Source organism: Solanum verrucosum, unplaced genomic scaffold (genome assembly GCF_900185275.1).
Source record: "Solanum verrucosum unplaced genomic scaffold, falcon-dt-bn FXZP01000277.1, whole genome shotgun sequence".
Lineage (NCBI taxonomy): Eukaryota > Viridiplantae > Streptophyta > Magnoliopsida > Solanales > Solanaceae > Solanum > Solanum verrucosum.
Window position 1 is genome coordinate 2,390,585 of NW_026019945.1, and position 16,063 is coordinate 2,406,647.

The window sequence follows — 16,063 nt, forward strand, 5'->3', positions numbered from 1 at the left end:
GATGGTGGACTCTATAGCCATGTGTGTCTTTTACTATTGTCGTCATCCATTAATTTCTTAATTGACCAAAGTTTATTTTATTATTGATATTGATAAAATGACCAAATAGAATATGTAATTATTGGAATAGTTATTTAACATATATTAAAAAAAAATGTGCCCAATGACGTTGCATTTTATTTTTGTTCCCAAAGTCTTGCTTCAATAGAGAAGCCAACGTCATGAACTAAATTTTGTTCAATAAACATGTCTTCAAATTCACACACTATTTCTATATTGAATAACCACATTGATTTTTTTTTTGATTAATTAAAAATATATCTAGTTTCGCTTATCTAACTCACCAAACACGTAGAAAATTATAGTAATTCAGTTGATTAATTTCCTACTTTCACCTTGTTGTTGCGTTCATTTTCCTCCATCTAATCTCTCTCATCATTCGCTTAAGATTTATTACCTAATTCAACTAGACTTATTGTTTTTGTGCTTTATTTAATTCGGTCAATCATAAGTTGGTTTGAAAATCTTTTTCATAAATCATAACTTGGTGTTAAGAGCAAATTACTTGTTTATTTCACCAAGAACTTTATTTTTCTAACACTAATTATAAAGTGATAGCGTTTTACGACTTTCTTCTCACTAGTTACATGATGGTTTACAGCCAAATATTTATTCATGATTTGACCGAATTCAAAGGGGTTCGTTGAGTGAAAAATAAAAAAAATGCGATTCCTAACGTCTCCTAACTTAGCCTTAAATAAAAATGCATATTTAAAGAAAAACACACCAATCTGTTGCCCCGACCCGTTAAAAATCCGTCTTCGCATTTTCAACTAATTCTCCCGCCAGTATGTGTTCATCTTCCGTCTTAGGGTTTAAAATTGGTGTAAAATTCTGTACTCGGAGAGTCCAATCGAAATTCGATGTTCATCTGAATCGCAAATCGGCGTCGTCGACGGCGGGAACTTCGAGGTACGATTATTTTTCTTCCATCAATGGCGAAATGCTATTGCTATTGGTCCATAATTTCTTAAATTAACGTTAATACAGGTGTTAACTGTGATTTGTTTCTCCTTCCTTCCAATTTTGATTTATGTGTATGATATTAGTGATAGTAGAAGGAAATTTAAATAATGATAAAAGTGATACTTGTTTGATTAAGAAAATTTCTGATCAGAGTTTAAAATCAAAATAGTTTTAGCGAATTTGATTTATTTTAATCTTTTGATTGGTATAAAATTTGAATGAACGAACATTTCAAACTATGCCAGATAAACTGGGATCGATGGAGTACTCTAGAAGGTGAAAAAATGGATTGTAGTGACTGACAAAATGTGTGGAGAAGTACTAAAAGTAAGACAATTTGGGGATAGATTGAAATCTGTAGATAATATTGTTGTAGTTAAGAACAGTTTTAGGGACTGGCGAGGCTTCATTATATTTCATGAATCTTGTGTTTGGATTTGAGATTGTTGTTCTTGAATTCAATTAATGTGATTACTCTCTTGCTACTCCGACAGTGTTTTTCCATAAACTGATTGCAGCATCAAATTTTGCTTGAGGTAAATATCATGACTCAACTTATATTGGAAGTTAACAAAAAACGAAAGCAAATTATTCTATCAAACAAAGTGATGCCTTAGTATTAACTATTAATATGACGAGGAAACAAACATTGAATGAGATTGAGAAGTAACAGCCAATCAACAAGCTTTCAAATTTACATATGTTCGAAATAGCTGATACACCAAATATTTTTCTACTACATTTCTACAAAGAATAAAAGAAAAGATTTTTTCCAACTGCAAGCTTGTTGAAAACAGGTGAAACAATATTTTCTTATTGAGCAACCAATATTGTGATGGGGGTCTCAGTATGGCTAGACGAGAGTTCACCATCCGGTGCATCTGTTTCAATGTAAAAACCTGGCCGTTTAGCCTGTGGCAATACAGCTTTATTGTTTAACATCATAACCACAGAAGACATACTTGGACGATCTTCTGGACATTGTTGGACACATAATAGACCAACACAGATTGATCGTTCCACTTCAGGTGTTGAACAAGAATTCCCTAGGTATTCATCAAGTAGTTCTGTCGACCTGCCTTCTTTATAGAGTTTCCATGCCTGTAGATTACACGATTTAATAAAGCTGACTAGATTTGCAGATATCTGTTACTAGGAGATAACATAACACCACAGGATAAGTAAAATTAAACTAATGAAATCTTACAAGTCCAAGTAGATTAAGGTTGTGGTCTGGATGAGAGAATCTTCTGTTGCTTTTCCCACTCACAATTTCCAATATTAAGATACCAAAGCTAAATACATCTGATTTTACTGAGTATCTCCCGTGCAATGCATATTCCGGTGAGAGGTACCCACTGCATAGAAATGTAAACAAAAAATAGAATTACCAATGCTGGAAAACGTACCTAATATCTCAAAACTCTTCTTAGGTTCAAATTTCTAGCTATCAAGTATAAGGTTCTTACTGTGTTCCAACAACTTGGTTTGTCTTGTCCCCAATGTCATTCCCATCACATATTTTTGCAATGCCAAAGTCTGATATCTTTGGATTCATGTCCTTGTCTAACAAGATATTGTTAGCTTTCAGATCTCTGTGGATTATCCTCAATTGAGAATCTTGATGCAGATACATAAGTCCCCGAGCTATGCCATTGATAATGTGAAATCGTTTAGGCCAGTCTAATACCTTGCTTTGTATGTCATCTGCCAAATAATGTTGGGTCATTAACACACTAAATAGGTTTAGTGGAAGGTAGTATTAAAACCTAAAACAAAATCAGTTCCTTGCTGATGGAAACATAATACGAGAAGTTTGAACTACCAAGTATGTAATTATTAGGCTCTTATACAACTGGGGTCTTAGTTCTCTCCTTACATTTTTTTTCCTGCTTTATGGGGATTTTGAAGTTGGAAGAAAATCAGTGTATGCCTATAGGCATCAATTCACTGAAATGCAATTATTATTCAAATGCATAATATTGGACTGAGAAGTTGTACCAAATATAAATGAATCAAGACTCCCATTTGGCAAGTACTCATAAATCAACATTTTTTCTTCCCCTTCAATGCAACAGCCAATAATCTTCACCAGATTCCTTTGCTGAAGTTTAGCAATATATAAAACTTCATTTTTGAACTCTTTTTCTCCTTGTGTAGAAGTTTTAGACAACCGCTTGACGGCTATTTCCTGTCCTTCAAGTATGCCCTAAACATCACAATCTCTGCATGTTAATATTTTCAATACCTAAGTTGATCAAAATCTCCATTAACAAATTTAGGTCAAATGTGCCAAATCTCTATTATAAGTTCATTATATTTTAGTTTAGCCCTATGATAATCTTCTTTAAAACTAAAACTAAAGTCTATAAGAAATATTCGCCCTTTTGATGCGGGAACAAGTTGCCACTTGTCACCATGGAAAGATGAACAAATAAATGGCTACAAAGAACAAATGACTCTCTTCTTAAACAAACTATATCCTCAACACTTTAATCTGCAGTTCCACCCAAAGGGTGATGGGTTACTCTTGCAGCACTTTCTTGAAAATGCTAAAAGCTCTATATTGACTAACTTGGGACAACACTTATTGAAAAGCTAAACTAGTGGTTCTTGGATACATTCTGAGGACATCCTCCATATCCCAACCTTTCTTCCCTTAGCTATTGTATAGGTCTCCTTTTGGTTTCACAAAGCAAAGGCTTATACCTTTGATCATACAACTCCTATATTGTATTTAAAGAAGAAGGTTTACTCTGAAGACCCAGGTCTTAAGTGTATATACCTTGTAAACAGGTCCAAAGCCCCCCTCTCCAATCTGTCTGTCAATTGAAAAGTTATTGGTAGCCTTTGCTATGGTAGATAAGTCGAACAGTGGTATTTCAAATTCTTCAGTGCAATTGCCACGGTTGTAATTCATCTTGTAATTGCCACTGTATCCTGACCTTCCTGCCAAAACCAAATGACATAATTTTGCCTATAAGAGAAAGCGAATGAAGTGAAAGTTCTTTTCAGTATAATTTAAATGTCTTTTCCTCTATTTTGCTTAGACTTTAGATGTCAAGAAAAAATTAAGGGGTATCCAGCTTACCTTTGTTTTTGAGCTCTAAAGCCTTCTTCCTTCTTCTATGGTAGACCACCAGAGTAAGGAATACCAGAATCAAACAAACTGATAATGGTAGAATCCAGAAAAGTACTTTCCTTTTCTTTCCATCTGATTGCTCCAGACTATCTGCAAGTATCAATTCAACAAACATAAATAATAAATTGCAATTATCCTATCCATCGAAGATGATTTTTATTTTGAGTTTTAAAAGGTTCTGCAAGCCTTTGGAGTACTGCACATCCTTTTTAGTTTGTTGAGGTTGAGTTGTCAAGGTTCTTCAATTCCTTGTGTAATGCAAGTCATATCAAATGTTTGTTCTATAGTCATCATGCTTGCAGATTTGGCTTATAAATTCATACCAACTTCACTCAAAAATAGTTGCTTTCTGTACTGCTATTATTTGGTAGTTATGGGCTATATATGGTAGGAGTTGGCAGTAGATAGTATCATAGTAAGCATAGGCACAAAACTACAGTCTGCTTTATTAAAGTGCCTGCAACCTTAAATTCCTTTACTATCTTCAGGCAATCTATCAAAAAAATAAATAAATTAAGTTGCAACAAGCCAACCTGATTCAGAAGAAGCCATTCTAATGTAGATATCTTGCCCTCCGTTGGGCCCCTGCCGAATGTCAAGCAGATCCTTGAACCACAATAAGCATCCACTTCCTCCGTTGAGTATGTCAGAATTGGAGTAAGCCATACAAGAACAATTTTTAGAGCAGGTATTCTTGCATTCTTCTAGTGTCATAGCCACATTGGACCAGGAATTCCGTGTGTCTGGCAATTTGATATGCGAATACTTCAAAAATACATCTTCTTGGAGGCAATTTAGTTCAGTTCTCCGAACACAGCCACCTGACCAGTCTTTCCTCTTCCAAGCATCACTATTGTTGGGCACAAATTTGTCTAAGCATCCACATTCTGGAGAATCTTGACTGTTGCAGCTGCCATATGCGCCACACAACTTATACATATCACAGTTATTAGCGGGTATTAAGAGGAAAGGGATCCAACCTTGGTCTCCATCACCCCAAGTCCAAACCTGTAGGACTCCATTGTGACTTAATGTCAACCTCACGAGAATTGAAGTTGTGAGGTTATATCCAAAATACACCTCTGTCTTACTTGAATATACTCCAAATGTATAGGAAGGACCTTCTCTTGAGTTTTGGTTCCCACTGAAAGAGCGACCATTCCATGGTCCAGAACGGTATACTACATCCGAGCCCTTCTTCAGGATATTCTGCGGGTAACCAGAAGGATCACAGTTGTATGTAGAATCACCGGGAGCTGGATCCTCATCATTCTTCCATGATGACAAGTACACCTCTCTGCCAGTTGCAAAGTTCCTACCAAGCTTCATGCCTGCTAATAGCGTATCCGTTGGGTGATCAAAGCTCTGCCATATCAAATTCCCCGGGCTATCATCACCAGCTTCTTTGACAATAAGATTTCCAGAATCTAGCAACTGCGCTACAGGATTCTGCACAGATCTAGTGGTATTAGTTGACCACACAACATGGCTAGTGCCATTGACAAGGACAAGAATTCCTGGCTTGATTATTTTCAAGATACCTAATCCACCAGTCAAAGGAGCTTCTCTGTTGGCAACCCACACCACTGTCCTAACAGATGTGTTCTTATACCACATACCCACATAGCGATTTTTCGAATTACCTGGACTGAAGAACCCCATTTCGAATATTCCACCAGTTGAAGCAACATTATCATCACCATCTTTCAGAAAATGAGTTGTAGTTATTGTATCTGTAGCGCCAAAGCTTCGGTTGATGAAACACAAACACAGGAGCAAAGATAAGTAAAAACTTTCCCTTAGTAATGCCTTCATGCTTTGAGATCCAATTTTTTTCTATGTCAGCATAGTAATGACACTTTTAACTTGTTTTAAGACAGTGAATCTTACAAGAAGAAACTGAACAAACGAGTGTTAAAATAGCCATCACTTGAGCTTTCTAACATATGAAAGAGTATTATTTGAAAGGAGTGAAAGGTCTATGACTATGAAAAGTCTTAGCTTTTTAATGAGAGTTGAGGCTGCTTCAAGTCATGGCTGCTTATAAAAAAAGTTAATGGCTGCTTTTGGTGGACTTTAGAGTATATATTTTACGATTAATTTAGTAAAATGCATATCTGCTCTGAGCAGTATCAAACATGAGGAAAATGTTGCTGCAGTTCAAAGATAATGGGGTCTTCATAGATTGCTATAAAATCTGACTGGATAATAACCAAGACTAAACGGGGGCTGTTGTGGAATTAAGAAATATTATAGGTGGTCAATAGTTCTTGACTTTTTGAGCATGAAAGAATTAGATAATATTTTAATATCTTGTTAGAAATTGTAATAATTTTATGTCCTAGCAAGTTTTCCGAATAAAATTTCAGAAAAAAGTGAAAAGTATTCGTGGTTAAATGGGCATTAATATAAAGGACTATATTTTTCTTTAGAGGCACCGTAAAATTCTATAACATTAATAATTGAATATAACTCGATCGGCCTTACATATTTCATTTCTTTCCTCCTCTCTCCCTATGTATAACTATAAAAGGCTACTAACAATTTTGATCTAATTATTGATAAATTTTAATTCTAATTCTTGTGGTATTTGACGGCACATATTTAACTTTCAATTACTTGAAATGTGCACTATGATCCCTTAGCTTGAGAATAGCACAAAAAATTGAAATTATTAATTTTTCTATCATTTAATTATTCATGTGTTGTGTTAAGAGGATGATATGCCTTTAAAAAAGTTTAAATATCCAAATTTCCTACGTAAATAAATCAAAATCACACATTTTAGTCAACAAGATTAAATGTGTTGAGAGTAATACTCACCCCGTTCATTTTTATTAATTCAGTTGCATATTCTTCAAGAAATAATGATCATGATTGACTTAGATTATTTGATGACAATATCTATATTAATTGATGTTTAGTTAGGTAGCCTAAAACATTGAAAATATAAGGACAAAAATGAACGGCACCACCAGACACCTGTTCGCATGAATTACGCATCAGTGGAGGGAAAATCCAACTAAACTCCTCATTTCCCTCTCTTTCGTTTTGCCCGATCATCAACCCTTTGTCAAATCCCCTATCATTTTCATCTAATTCTACTGCCGATATGCATTCATCTGTATCTATGAGGAAGTTCATCTTTGATTCATAAATTGGTGTAAAGTTGTATAATTGAAGTTGTACCTCCATTTCCTTTTTCAGTGCTCGGCGCAGACGAAGCTTTTTTAGCTCATAATCAGGCGAATCCAATCAAAATTCAGTGCTCCGAATCGGCCAACGCTACCGGCGGCTAACTCGTGGTACGAATATTTTTCTTTTATCAATTACGAAATGCTATTGCTACAATTAACGTTATATATAGGGTGTGTTTGGTATGAAGGAAAACATTTTCCGGAAAATGTTTTCCAATTTTCTCATGTTTGTTGGGTTAAATGTTTTGGAAAATGTTTTCCAAATCAACTCATTTTCCTCAAATTTAAGGAAAATGACTTTCCTTCAAAACTTAAGGAAAACATTTTCCAAACTCTCTTCCAACTTCCAATTAAAAAAAAAAATTGTTGAAAAAATCAATTTATTTTGTCCCTACACTCAAACCAACCCCTAAAAAAAAAATTTAAAAGTTTGTTTTTAAATTCAATATTTTTACCCCACCCTCACCCTACTCCCACCCCCTACCACCACCCCTCCCAAAAATATATTAAAAGTTGTTTTTAAAAGATATTTATAATTTCAATCTTTTATTTTTTACCCCCCACCCCTACCCTCGCCCCCCCCCCCCCAGCCCCTATCAGCCCCCATCCCCTTCAAAAAGAAAAAAATTTAAGTTTGTTTTTAAAAAATATTATTTCATATTTTTACCCTTACTCTCGACCCCCCTACCCATTCCCCCACCCACCCCCTACCAGCCCCCGCACTCCCCAAAAAAAATTTTAAGTTTGTTTTTAAAAAATATTTTCGACTTCAAAATTTCATTTTTTCACCCCTACCCTCGACCCCACCCCACCCCCTACCAGCCCCCCCCACCTCCCAAAAAAAAAATTTAAGTTTTGTTTTAAAAAAAATATTTTCTACTCACCAACCAAACATGGAAAAATAAGTCAAAATCCAACTTGTTTTCCAAGAAAACATTTTCTAGGAAAACATTTTCCTTCATACCAAACACACCCATAATCTGTGCACATTGTAGAACAGGGGTTAAGTACCGAAACTTATTGCTCCCTCGTTCCCCTTTAAAATGATTGGACATGGAGTAATTGTGATTTGCTAGAGATTATAATATGACAGTCCATGGCTCCTTCAGTGTCGTTATTTTCTTTTTCCCTGAGAAGAGCGTCTATCAGAAGCAACCTCTCTATCTCGAGGTAGGGGGAAGGTATGCATACATTCAACCCTTTCCAGATCATGTTGTTGTTATTATAGTAATGACAGTAGAAAGGAAATTAAGTACAAGTAATGACTAAAATGATACTAGTTTGATTGAGGAAATGTCTCATCAAAGTTTAAAACCTGAATTTGATTTATTGAAAGTTGTGAACTGTATAGAATTGGAATGAATGGACATTTGGGAACGTTTCAAACTATAAAGATGTTGTATAAATTGGGACAATGGATTACATTGGAGAGAGAAATACTGATTGTAGTGACGGACAAAATCCATTAGTAAAGTACTAAAACTAAAACAGTTTTGCGATAGATTAAAATCCATAGATCATATCACCATGTTAAGAACAGTTTTATGGACTGATGTAACATTATCTTTTTCTATGGAGCTTGTGTTTGGGTTTGAGGCTAATGTTCTTGAACTTGATTTGTTGGTTAACCTATTCCTTGTATTGAGAAGAAACAGCCAATCAGAAAGCTTTCATATTTACATATGTGTGAGTCAGTTTGACATAGTTAATACACCAATAAGGCAAAGCCATACACAAAATTTTCACCGCACTTCTACAAAGAATTAAAGAAAAGGTTATTAAAACTGCAAGCTTGTTGTGGAAGCGAGTGGACAAATATTTTCTTATCGGGCAGCTAATATTGTGATGGGGGTCTCACTCACTGTATTCTGTGCATATAATTCACCATCTGGTGCATCTCTTTCTATGTAAAAACCTGGCTGTTTAGCCTGTGGCAATTCACCTTCATTGCTTAACATCATAACTGCAGAAGACATACTTGGACGGTCTTCTGGACTTTGTTGGACACATAATAGACCAACACAGATTGATCGTTCCACTTCGGTTGTTGAACAAGAATCACCTAGGTATTCATCAAGTAGTTCTGTTGACCTACCTTCTTTATAGAGTTTCCATGCCTGTAGATTACAAGATTTATTAGCATTTGACTAGATTTGCAGATATCTGCTACTAGGAGATAACATAACACCAAAGGATAAGTAAAATAAAACTAATCAAATCTTACATGTCCAAGTAGATTAAGGTTGTGATCTGGATGAGAGAATCTTCTGTTGCTTTTCCCACTCACAATTTCCAATATTAAGATACCAAAGCTAAATACATCTGATTTTACTGAGTATCTCCCGTGCAATGCATATTCTGGTGAGAGGTATCCACTGCATAAAAATGTGAACAAAATATAGAATTACTAATGCTAGAAAACATGCTTAATATCTCAAAACTCGTCATAGGTTCAATTCCTAACTACCCAGTTGAAGGTTCTTACTATGTTCCAACAACTCGGTTTGTCTTGGCTCCATTGTCATTCTCTTCACATATTTTTGCTATCCCGAAGTCTGATATCTTTGGATTCAAGTCCTTGTCTAACAAGATGTTGTTAGCTTTCAGGTCTCTGTGGATTATTCTCAATTGAGAATCTTGATGCAGATACATAAGTCCCCGAGCTATACCATTGATAATGTGAAATCGCTTAGGCCAATCTAATACCTTGCTTTGTGCGTCATCTGCCAAATAATGTTGGATCATTAACACTCAAGTAGGTATAGTGGAAGGTACTATTGAAACCTAAAACAAAATCAGTTCTTTGTCGATGGAAAAATAATACGAGAGTACAATTATTATTCAAATGCTTAATATTGGATTGAGAAGTTGTACCAAATATAAATGAATCAAGACTCCCATTCGGCAAATACTCATAGATCAACATTTTTTCCTTCCCTTCAATGCAGCAGCCAAGAATCTTCACCAGATTTCTGTGCTGAAGTTTGGCAATATATACAACTTCATTTTTGAACTCATTTTCTCCTTGTGTGGAAGTTCTAGATAACCGCTTGACAGCTACTTCCCCTCCTTCAAGTATGCCCTAAACATCATAATATCTGCATGTTAATATTTTGAATATTTAAGTTGATCAAAATGTCGGCTCACTATAAAGGTTTAAGATGCAGAAGAGAGAGATAATTTAACTCGTAAAAATAGATCCGGAGAATGTTTAGATATGTACAAGTTCATGCACCATGCACCAGAAGGATATCCCCCTAAAGACTCTAGACTGACTAACTTGAGCTAATTGTCAACAACACTTTGGAAAAGCTAAGATAGTGGTTCTAGGACACATTCTGAGAAGGACATCCCCCATATCCCCACCTTTCTTCCCTTAGCTATTGTATCTGTCTCCTTTTGGTTTCACAAAGCAAAGGTTTTTGTCATTACACCTTTGATCATACAACTCCTAAATTGTGTCTAAAGATGAAGCTTTACTCTGAAGGACAAGGTTTTAAGTGTGTGTATACCTTGTAAACAGGTCCATAGCCTCCCTCTCCAATCTGTCTGTCAATTGAAAAGTTATTGGTAGCGTTTGCTATGGTAGATAAGTCAAACAGTGGTATTTCAAATTCTTCAGCGCAATTGCCCCCACATCCTGTCCTTCCTGCCAAAACCAAATGATGTAATTTTGCTTCTAAGATATAGAAAATGAAGTGAATGTTGTCTAAGTTGCGAATATCAGACAACTATGAAGATCTTTTTACTAATATTTAAATGTCTATTCCTCTATTTTGCTTAGATGTCAAGGAAAAAAAAGGGGGATCCAGCTTACCTTTGTTTTTGAGCTCTAAAGCCTTCTTCCTTCTTCTATGGTAGATCAGCAGACTAAGGAATACCAGAATCAGACCAACTGATAATGGCAGAATCCAGAAAAGTACTTTTCCTTTCTTTCCATCCGATTCCTCCTGATTATCTGCAAGTATCCATTTAAACTAAGACAAATAATGGATTTCAATCTCTCTCAAATCCATTGGAGAGATGATTTCTTATTCTGAGTTATTAAGGGTTCTGCAAGCCTTTGGAGTACTGCATATCAAGTGCTTGTTCTATAGAAAACTAAGTGCTTACCAATTAGTTCTAAAAAATTGAACAGGGTCTAACCAGTCATATGCTTGTAGATTCAGCTTATTAGTTCAGACCAACTTCACTCTAAAGGAGTCGCTTTCCGTTCTACTATAATTTGTTAGTTCCTGGCTATATATGGTAGGAGCTGACAGTTGATACTACTAGATGTTTACAAGCATAGGCACAAAAATACAGTCTGCTTTATTCAAAGTGCTTGCAACCCCAAATTCCTTTACTATCTTCAGGTAATCTATCAAAAATCTTTAAGTAGCAACAAGCCAACCTGATTCAGAAGCAGCCATTCTTATGTAGATCTCTTGCAGTCCGTTGGTTCCCTTCCGAATGTCAAGCAGATCCCCAAACCACAATAAGCATCCACTTCCTCGTATGTCAGGGTTTGAGTAAGCCATACAAGAGCAATTTTTTGAGCAGATATCCTTGCATTCTTCTAGTGTCATAGTCACATTGGACCAGGAATTCCGTGTGTCTGGCAATTTAATATGCGAATACTTCAAAAATACATCTCTTTGAAGGCAATTTAGTTTAGTTTTCCGAACACAGCCACCTGACCAATCTTCCCTCTTCCAAGCATCACTATTGTTGGGCACAAATTTATCTAAGCATCTACATACTGGAGAATCTTGACTGTTGCAGCTACCATATGCGCCACACGAATTATAAACCTCACATTTATCTGCTGGTACTAAGATCAAAGGTACCCAACCCTGTTCTCTGTCACCCAAAGTCCAAATCTGTAGAATTCCATTATGACTTACTGTCAACCTCACAAGAACTGAAGATGTGAGCTTATACAAAAAGTACACCTCTGTCTTACTTGAATATACTCCATATGTATAGAAAGTACCTAGTCTCGAGTTTTGTGTTCCACTGAAATATCGACCATTCCACGGTCCAGAGCTATACACAACATCTGAGCCCTTCTTCACAATAGTCTGTGGGTAACCAGTAGGATCACAGTGGTATGTATAATCACCCGGAGCTGGATCCTCCTCATTCTTCCATGATGACAAGTACACCTCTCTGCCAGTTACAAAATTCCTCCCAAGCTTCATGCCTGCTAATAGCGTATCCGTTGGGTGATCAAAACTCTGCCATATCAAATTCCCCGACCTATCATCACCAGCCTCTTTAACAACAAGATTTCCAGAATCTAGCAACTGCGCGACAGGATTCTGCACCAATCTAGAGGTATTAGTTGACCACACAACATTGTTAGTTCCATCAACAAGGACAAGTCGAGACTTAATTATTTTCAAGATACCTGATCCACTCCTCAAAGGAGCTTCTCTATTGGCAACCCACACCACAGTCCTATCAGACACGTTCTTGTACCACATACCGACATAGCGATTTTCCGAATTATCTGGACTGAAGAACCCCATTTCAAATATTCCACCAGGTGAAGTAATATTATCATCACCATCTTTTAGAAAATGAGTTGTAGTTATTGTATCTGTAGCACCAAAGCTTTGATGGATTGAATGCAAACACAAGAACAAGAATAATAAGAAACTTTCCCATAGTAATGCCTTCATGATTTTACATCTAAAAAAATTATCTAAGTTTATTTGATTTAATTAGATATTTTTGTTTTTCTAGAAACACTTCTATACATCCCCTTTTCCTTTCCGTGAGACCAACCAAACTTTTTGGACCGCACATTTTTTCCCTTTGTACTACCTCCCCTCAAAATTGAAAGTCAAAGCATCAGCTTGACCACCTTTAAAATTTTACATTCGTTTCAAAAAGACTAATCTTGTTTGACTTAATACGGAATTTAAGAAAATAAAGAAGATTTTCAATCTTGTAATTCTAGATTGAAGTTATGTAGATATATCGAAATGTCTTTTAATCTTATGGTCTTAAACATGCTACGTGAAAAACTGAAATTAAAATGTTGTCAAAAAAGAAGAGTCATTTTTTTTTAAACAAACTAAAAATGAAAGTAGGTCATTCTTTTTTAAACAAAAAGAATCATCATATCATATATCATATATAAAAGAGAACTTTAGGCTCGCCTACGTGGCGCCACTACAAACTAGAATTCCCTTTTAATTTATTTATTTACAAAACTAGCCTCCCCCCTTCATGAAAAGTTATGAAATTTATGAAAAGTTGTGACTTCAATGAAGAGTTGCGACTTTTATGAAAAATTGTCACTTTAATGAAGAGTTGCGACTTTTATGAAAGGTTGTGACCTTTCCGAAGGGTCGCAACTTTTTCAAATAGTTGTAACCATTTCGATAAGGTACAATAAACATTTGTTCACACTACCCTTTGTTGTATATAAATAGAGGGATTTCATCTCATTTTAAAACAACGGAAATTATGAACCTCTTCTTCTTCACAATTAAATATTTGTGTACTTTCCTCCTATTGAGTGACTCACTGACACCATTGCTTATGTTACAGATCCTGATATGTATTTTTATAATCATTAATTTATGCTTATGTTATTAAAGATAAATGATAAGATGTAATAATTTTCATTTTCCTTTACATTATTAATATTTATTACTACGTAATCTTGTATGTAAGATAATATAATGTTTTAGTTTTAATGATCGATAGGTTTTAAGTGTTATTTTATAATTTTCATGATATTAAATTCCCGCACGAAGCGCGGATAATTTTACTATTATAATTTTATAAATTACATTTAAAACTATAGATGACTAAATTTTATATTATAACAAAACTGTTATTATTTGAATATTTTCAAATGCTTAATAATGGTGTAGTCCTTTTAATGAATACTTTTATTAGGCCACTTCAGGTTCCAATCATATACCTAACCTCAACTAGTGTTCATGGAAGTGTAAATTTCATATATGACATATATTATAGTACTATTTTCAGGTTATAGCAGTAGATTTAGACTTTCAAGCTATAACATTAAAAATTTTAGGTTATAACAAATTCACAAATAAAAGAAATGTTTTTATTAATTCGAAAAAAGTTTTAAAAAAAACGAAATTTAAAAAAAAAGGGAATTATAGATAATAAAGTAAAAAACTGAAAGTGTGGCCTGTAATTTAATTTGAATTTATTGTAGATAATTAATGATTAGCATGAAATAAGGGATTCAAACAAATTAACAATATTTTTTATCCTTAATTCACTCAAAATCAGTTAAGATAAATTAAAAAATCAGATCATATCATTTTTTTGTAGATAATTAATAATAGCACGAATTAAGGGATTTAAACTAATTAAGATTATTTAGTATCCTTAATTCACTCAAATCAGTTAAAATCAAATAAAAATTCAGATTTTATCTTCTTCTTTTTTCAACGTTTCTCTCTCTTCAATTTGCAACAAAAAAAATTCAATGTTTCTCTCTTCAATTTTCAACAAAAAAAAATCACACATTTGAGTAATTGAAGTTTTTTTCATCTTTGAAAATTCTTGATTTTGTTGTGATGGACAACTACGTATCAGTTTTAATCAAACATGGTGAAAGATGGGATCCTTCGGGTTAGTATTTATTATTGTTTAACGTTTGTTTTAGAATGATAGCGAAATGAAACAAAAATGATCAAATTGTCGATTAATTGAAGGTGGAGTCATATTTTGTTAACTGTTGATATCATATTATGTTTACTGTTGTGAAATGTAAAAAATTTAGTGTTTTTTTTGTTTATTTGTTTATTTTGTATACGGTTATTGTTTTGTGAAATTATAACTTTAATGTGATTTTATGAATAAATTTGATAGAATAAATTAAATGAAATTTGTATGAAAGTGTGTTAATTATTCTGTAATAATAATTTAATTATAATGTTGACGAATTTGAAAATTTATTTTATTTGATAATGAATTTGATAGTATAAGTCGAATGAATTATGTATAAAAAGTGTGTTAAGAAATATGTAAAAAAAAATTGGAATTCTTGACGAAGTGTATTACAAGTGTTTTAAATTGGTATTAAATGTGAAATTGTTGAGTTTATATTAGTTTTGTTATTTCTGTATAAAGTTGGGTGACAGTAATTAATTATTTGGGACGAGAAATGTATATAGTTGAATGAATAATCGTTTTGTATGAAATGTGTATTAAATGAGTATGAAAATGTATAAATTTGGTATGAATGATGATTGTTGTATGAAATGTGAATTAAGTGAATATTAAATGTGAAATATTATGTTTTGTATGAAATTTGTTTTGTAATGTACTGTCTGAATGATATTTGTATGAAAAAATAATGACGGGTGTGTATAATTTAGTTGCTATTATAATGATTTTTATGGATGAAATTTGTATTGTCTTTGAAATGAAAAGTTAATATTAATTAACATATTTCTAATTGATTTGTATAATTATAGACTAATTGTTTTTTTTTTAATGAAACAGAGAATTATGTTGATTTTCAAATGAAATGAATTATATATGAAAGAGGGTTGTTGATGTGAAATTCAAAAGGTCCAAAGTTACTTGCAGTAGATGTTGTCAAGTTGGTCACAACATGAAGCGTGTTCAAATTATCCTGTGCAAAACTAATGACTGTTTATTTGTTTAGCCTATATATAATTTTTATTTATTTTGTCATTTAGATTAATGTTTTGTT

At 33.9% G+C, this 16,063-nt stretch overlaps 2 protein-coding genes across 2 annotated transcripts in view; both read right to left on the reverse strand.

The window, feature by feature from the left end:
• Positions 1-1,839: 1,839 nt before the first annotated feature.
• LOC125807768 (uncharacterized) lies at positions 1,840-12,597 on the reverse strand. Its single transcript, XM_049487510.1, has 15 exons — positions 11,759-12,597; positions 11,183-11,323; positions 10,878-11,014; positions 10,240-10,447; positions 9,851-10,088; positions 9,590-9,740; positions 9,198-9,482; positions 7,168-7,393; positions 4,702-5,901; positions 4,118-4,258; positions 3,812-3,915; positions 3,028-3,235; positions 2,496-2,733; positions 2,234-2,384; positions 1,840-2,127 (listed from the first exon to the last, which is right to left on the reverse strand). The coding sequence occupies exons 1-15, from the start codon at positions 12,546-12,548 to the stop codon at positions 1,840-1,842; spliced, it is 4,506 nt and encodes a 1,501-aa protein (XP_049343467.1). The 5' UTR covers positions 12,549-12,597.
• LOC125808907 (universal stress protein PHOS34-like) overlaps positions 3,630-16,063 on the reverse strand; it is an 89,368-nt gene continuing 76,934 nt past the window's right edge. The window contains exon 3 of the transcript XR_007441750.1: positions 3,630-3,644. The gene's annotated coding sequence lies outside the window, so the exon portion shown is untranslated. The remainder of the gene's footprint in view (positions 3,645-16,063) is intronic.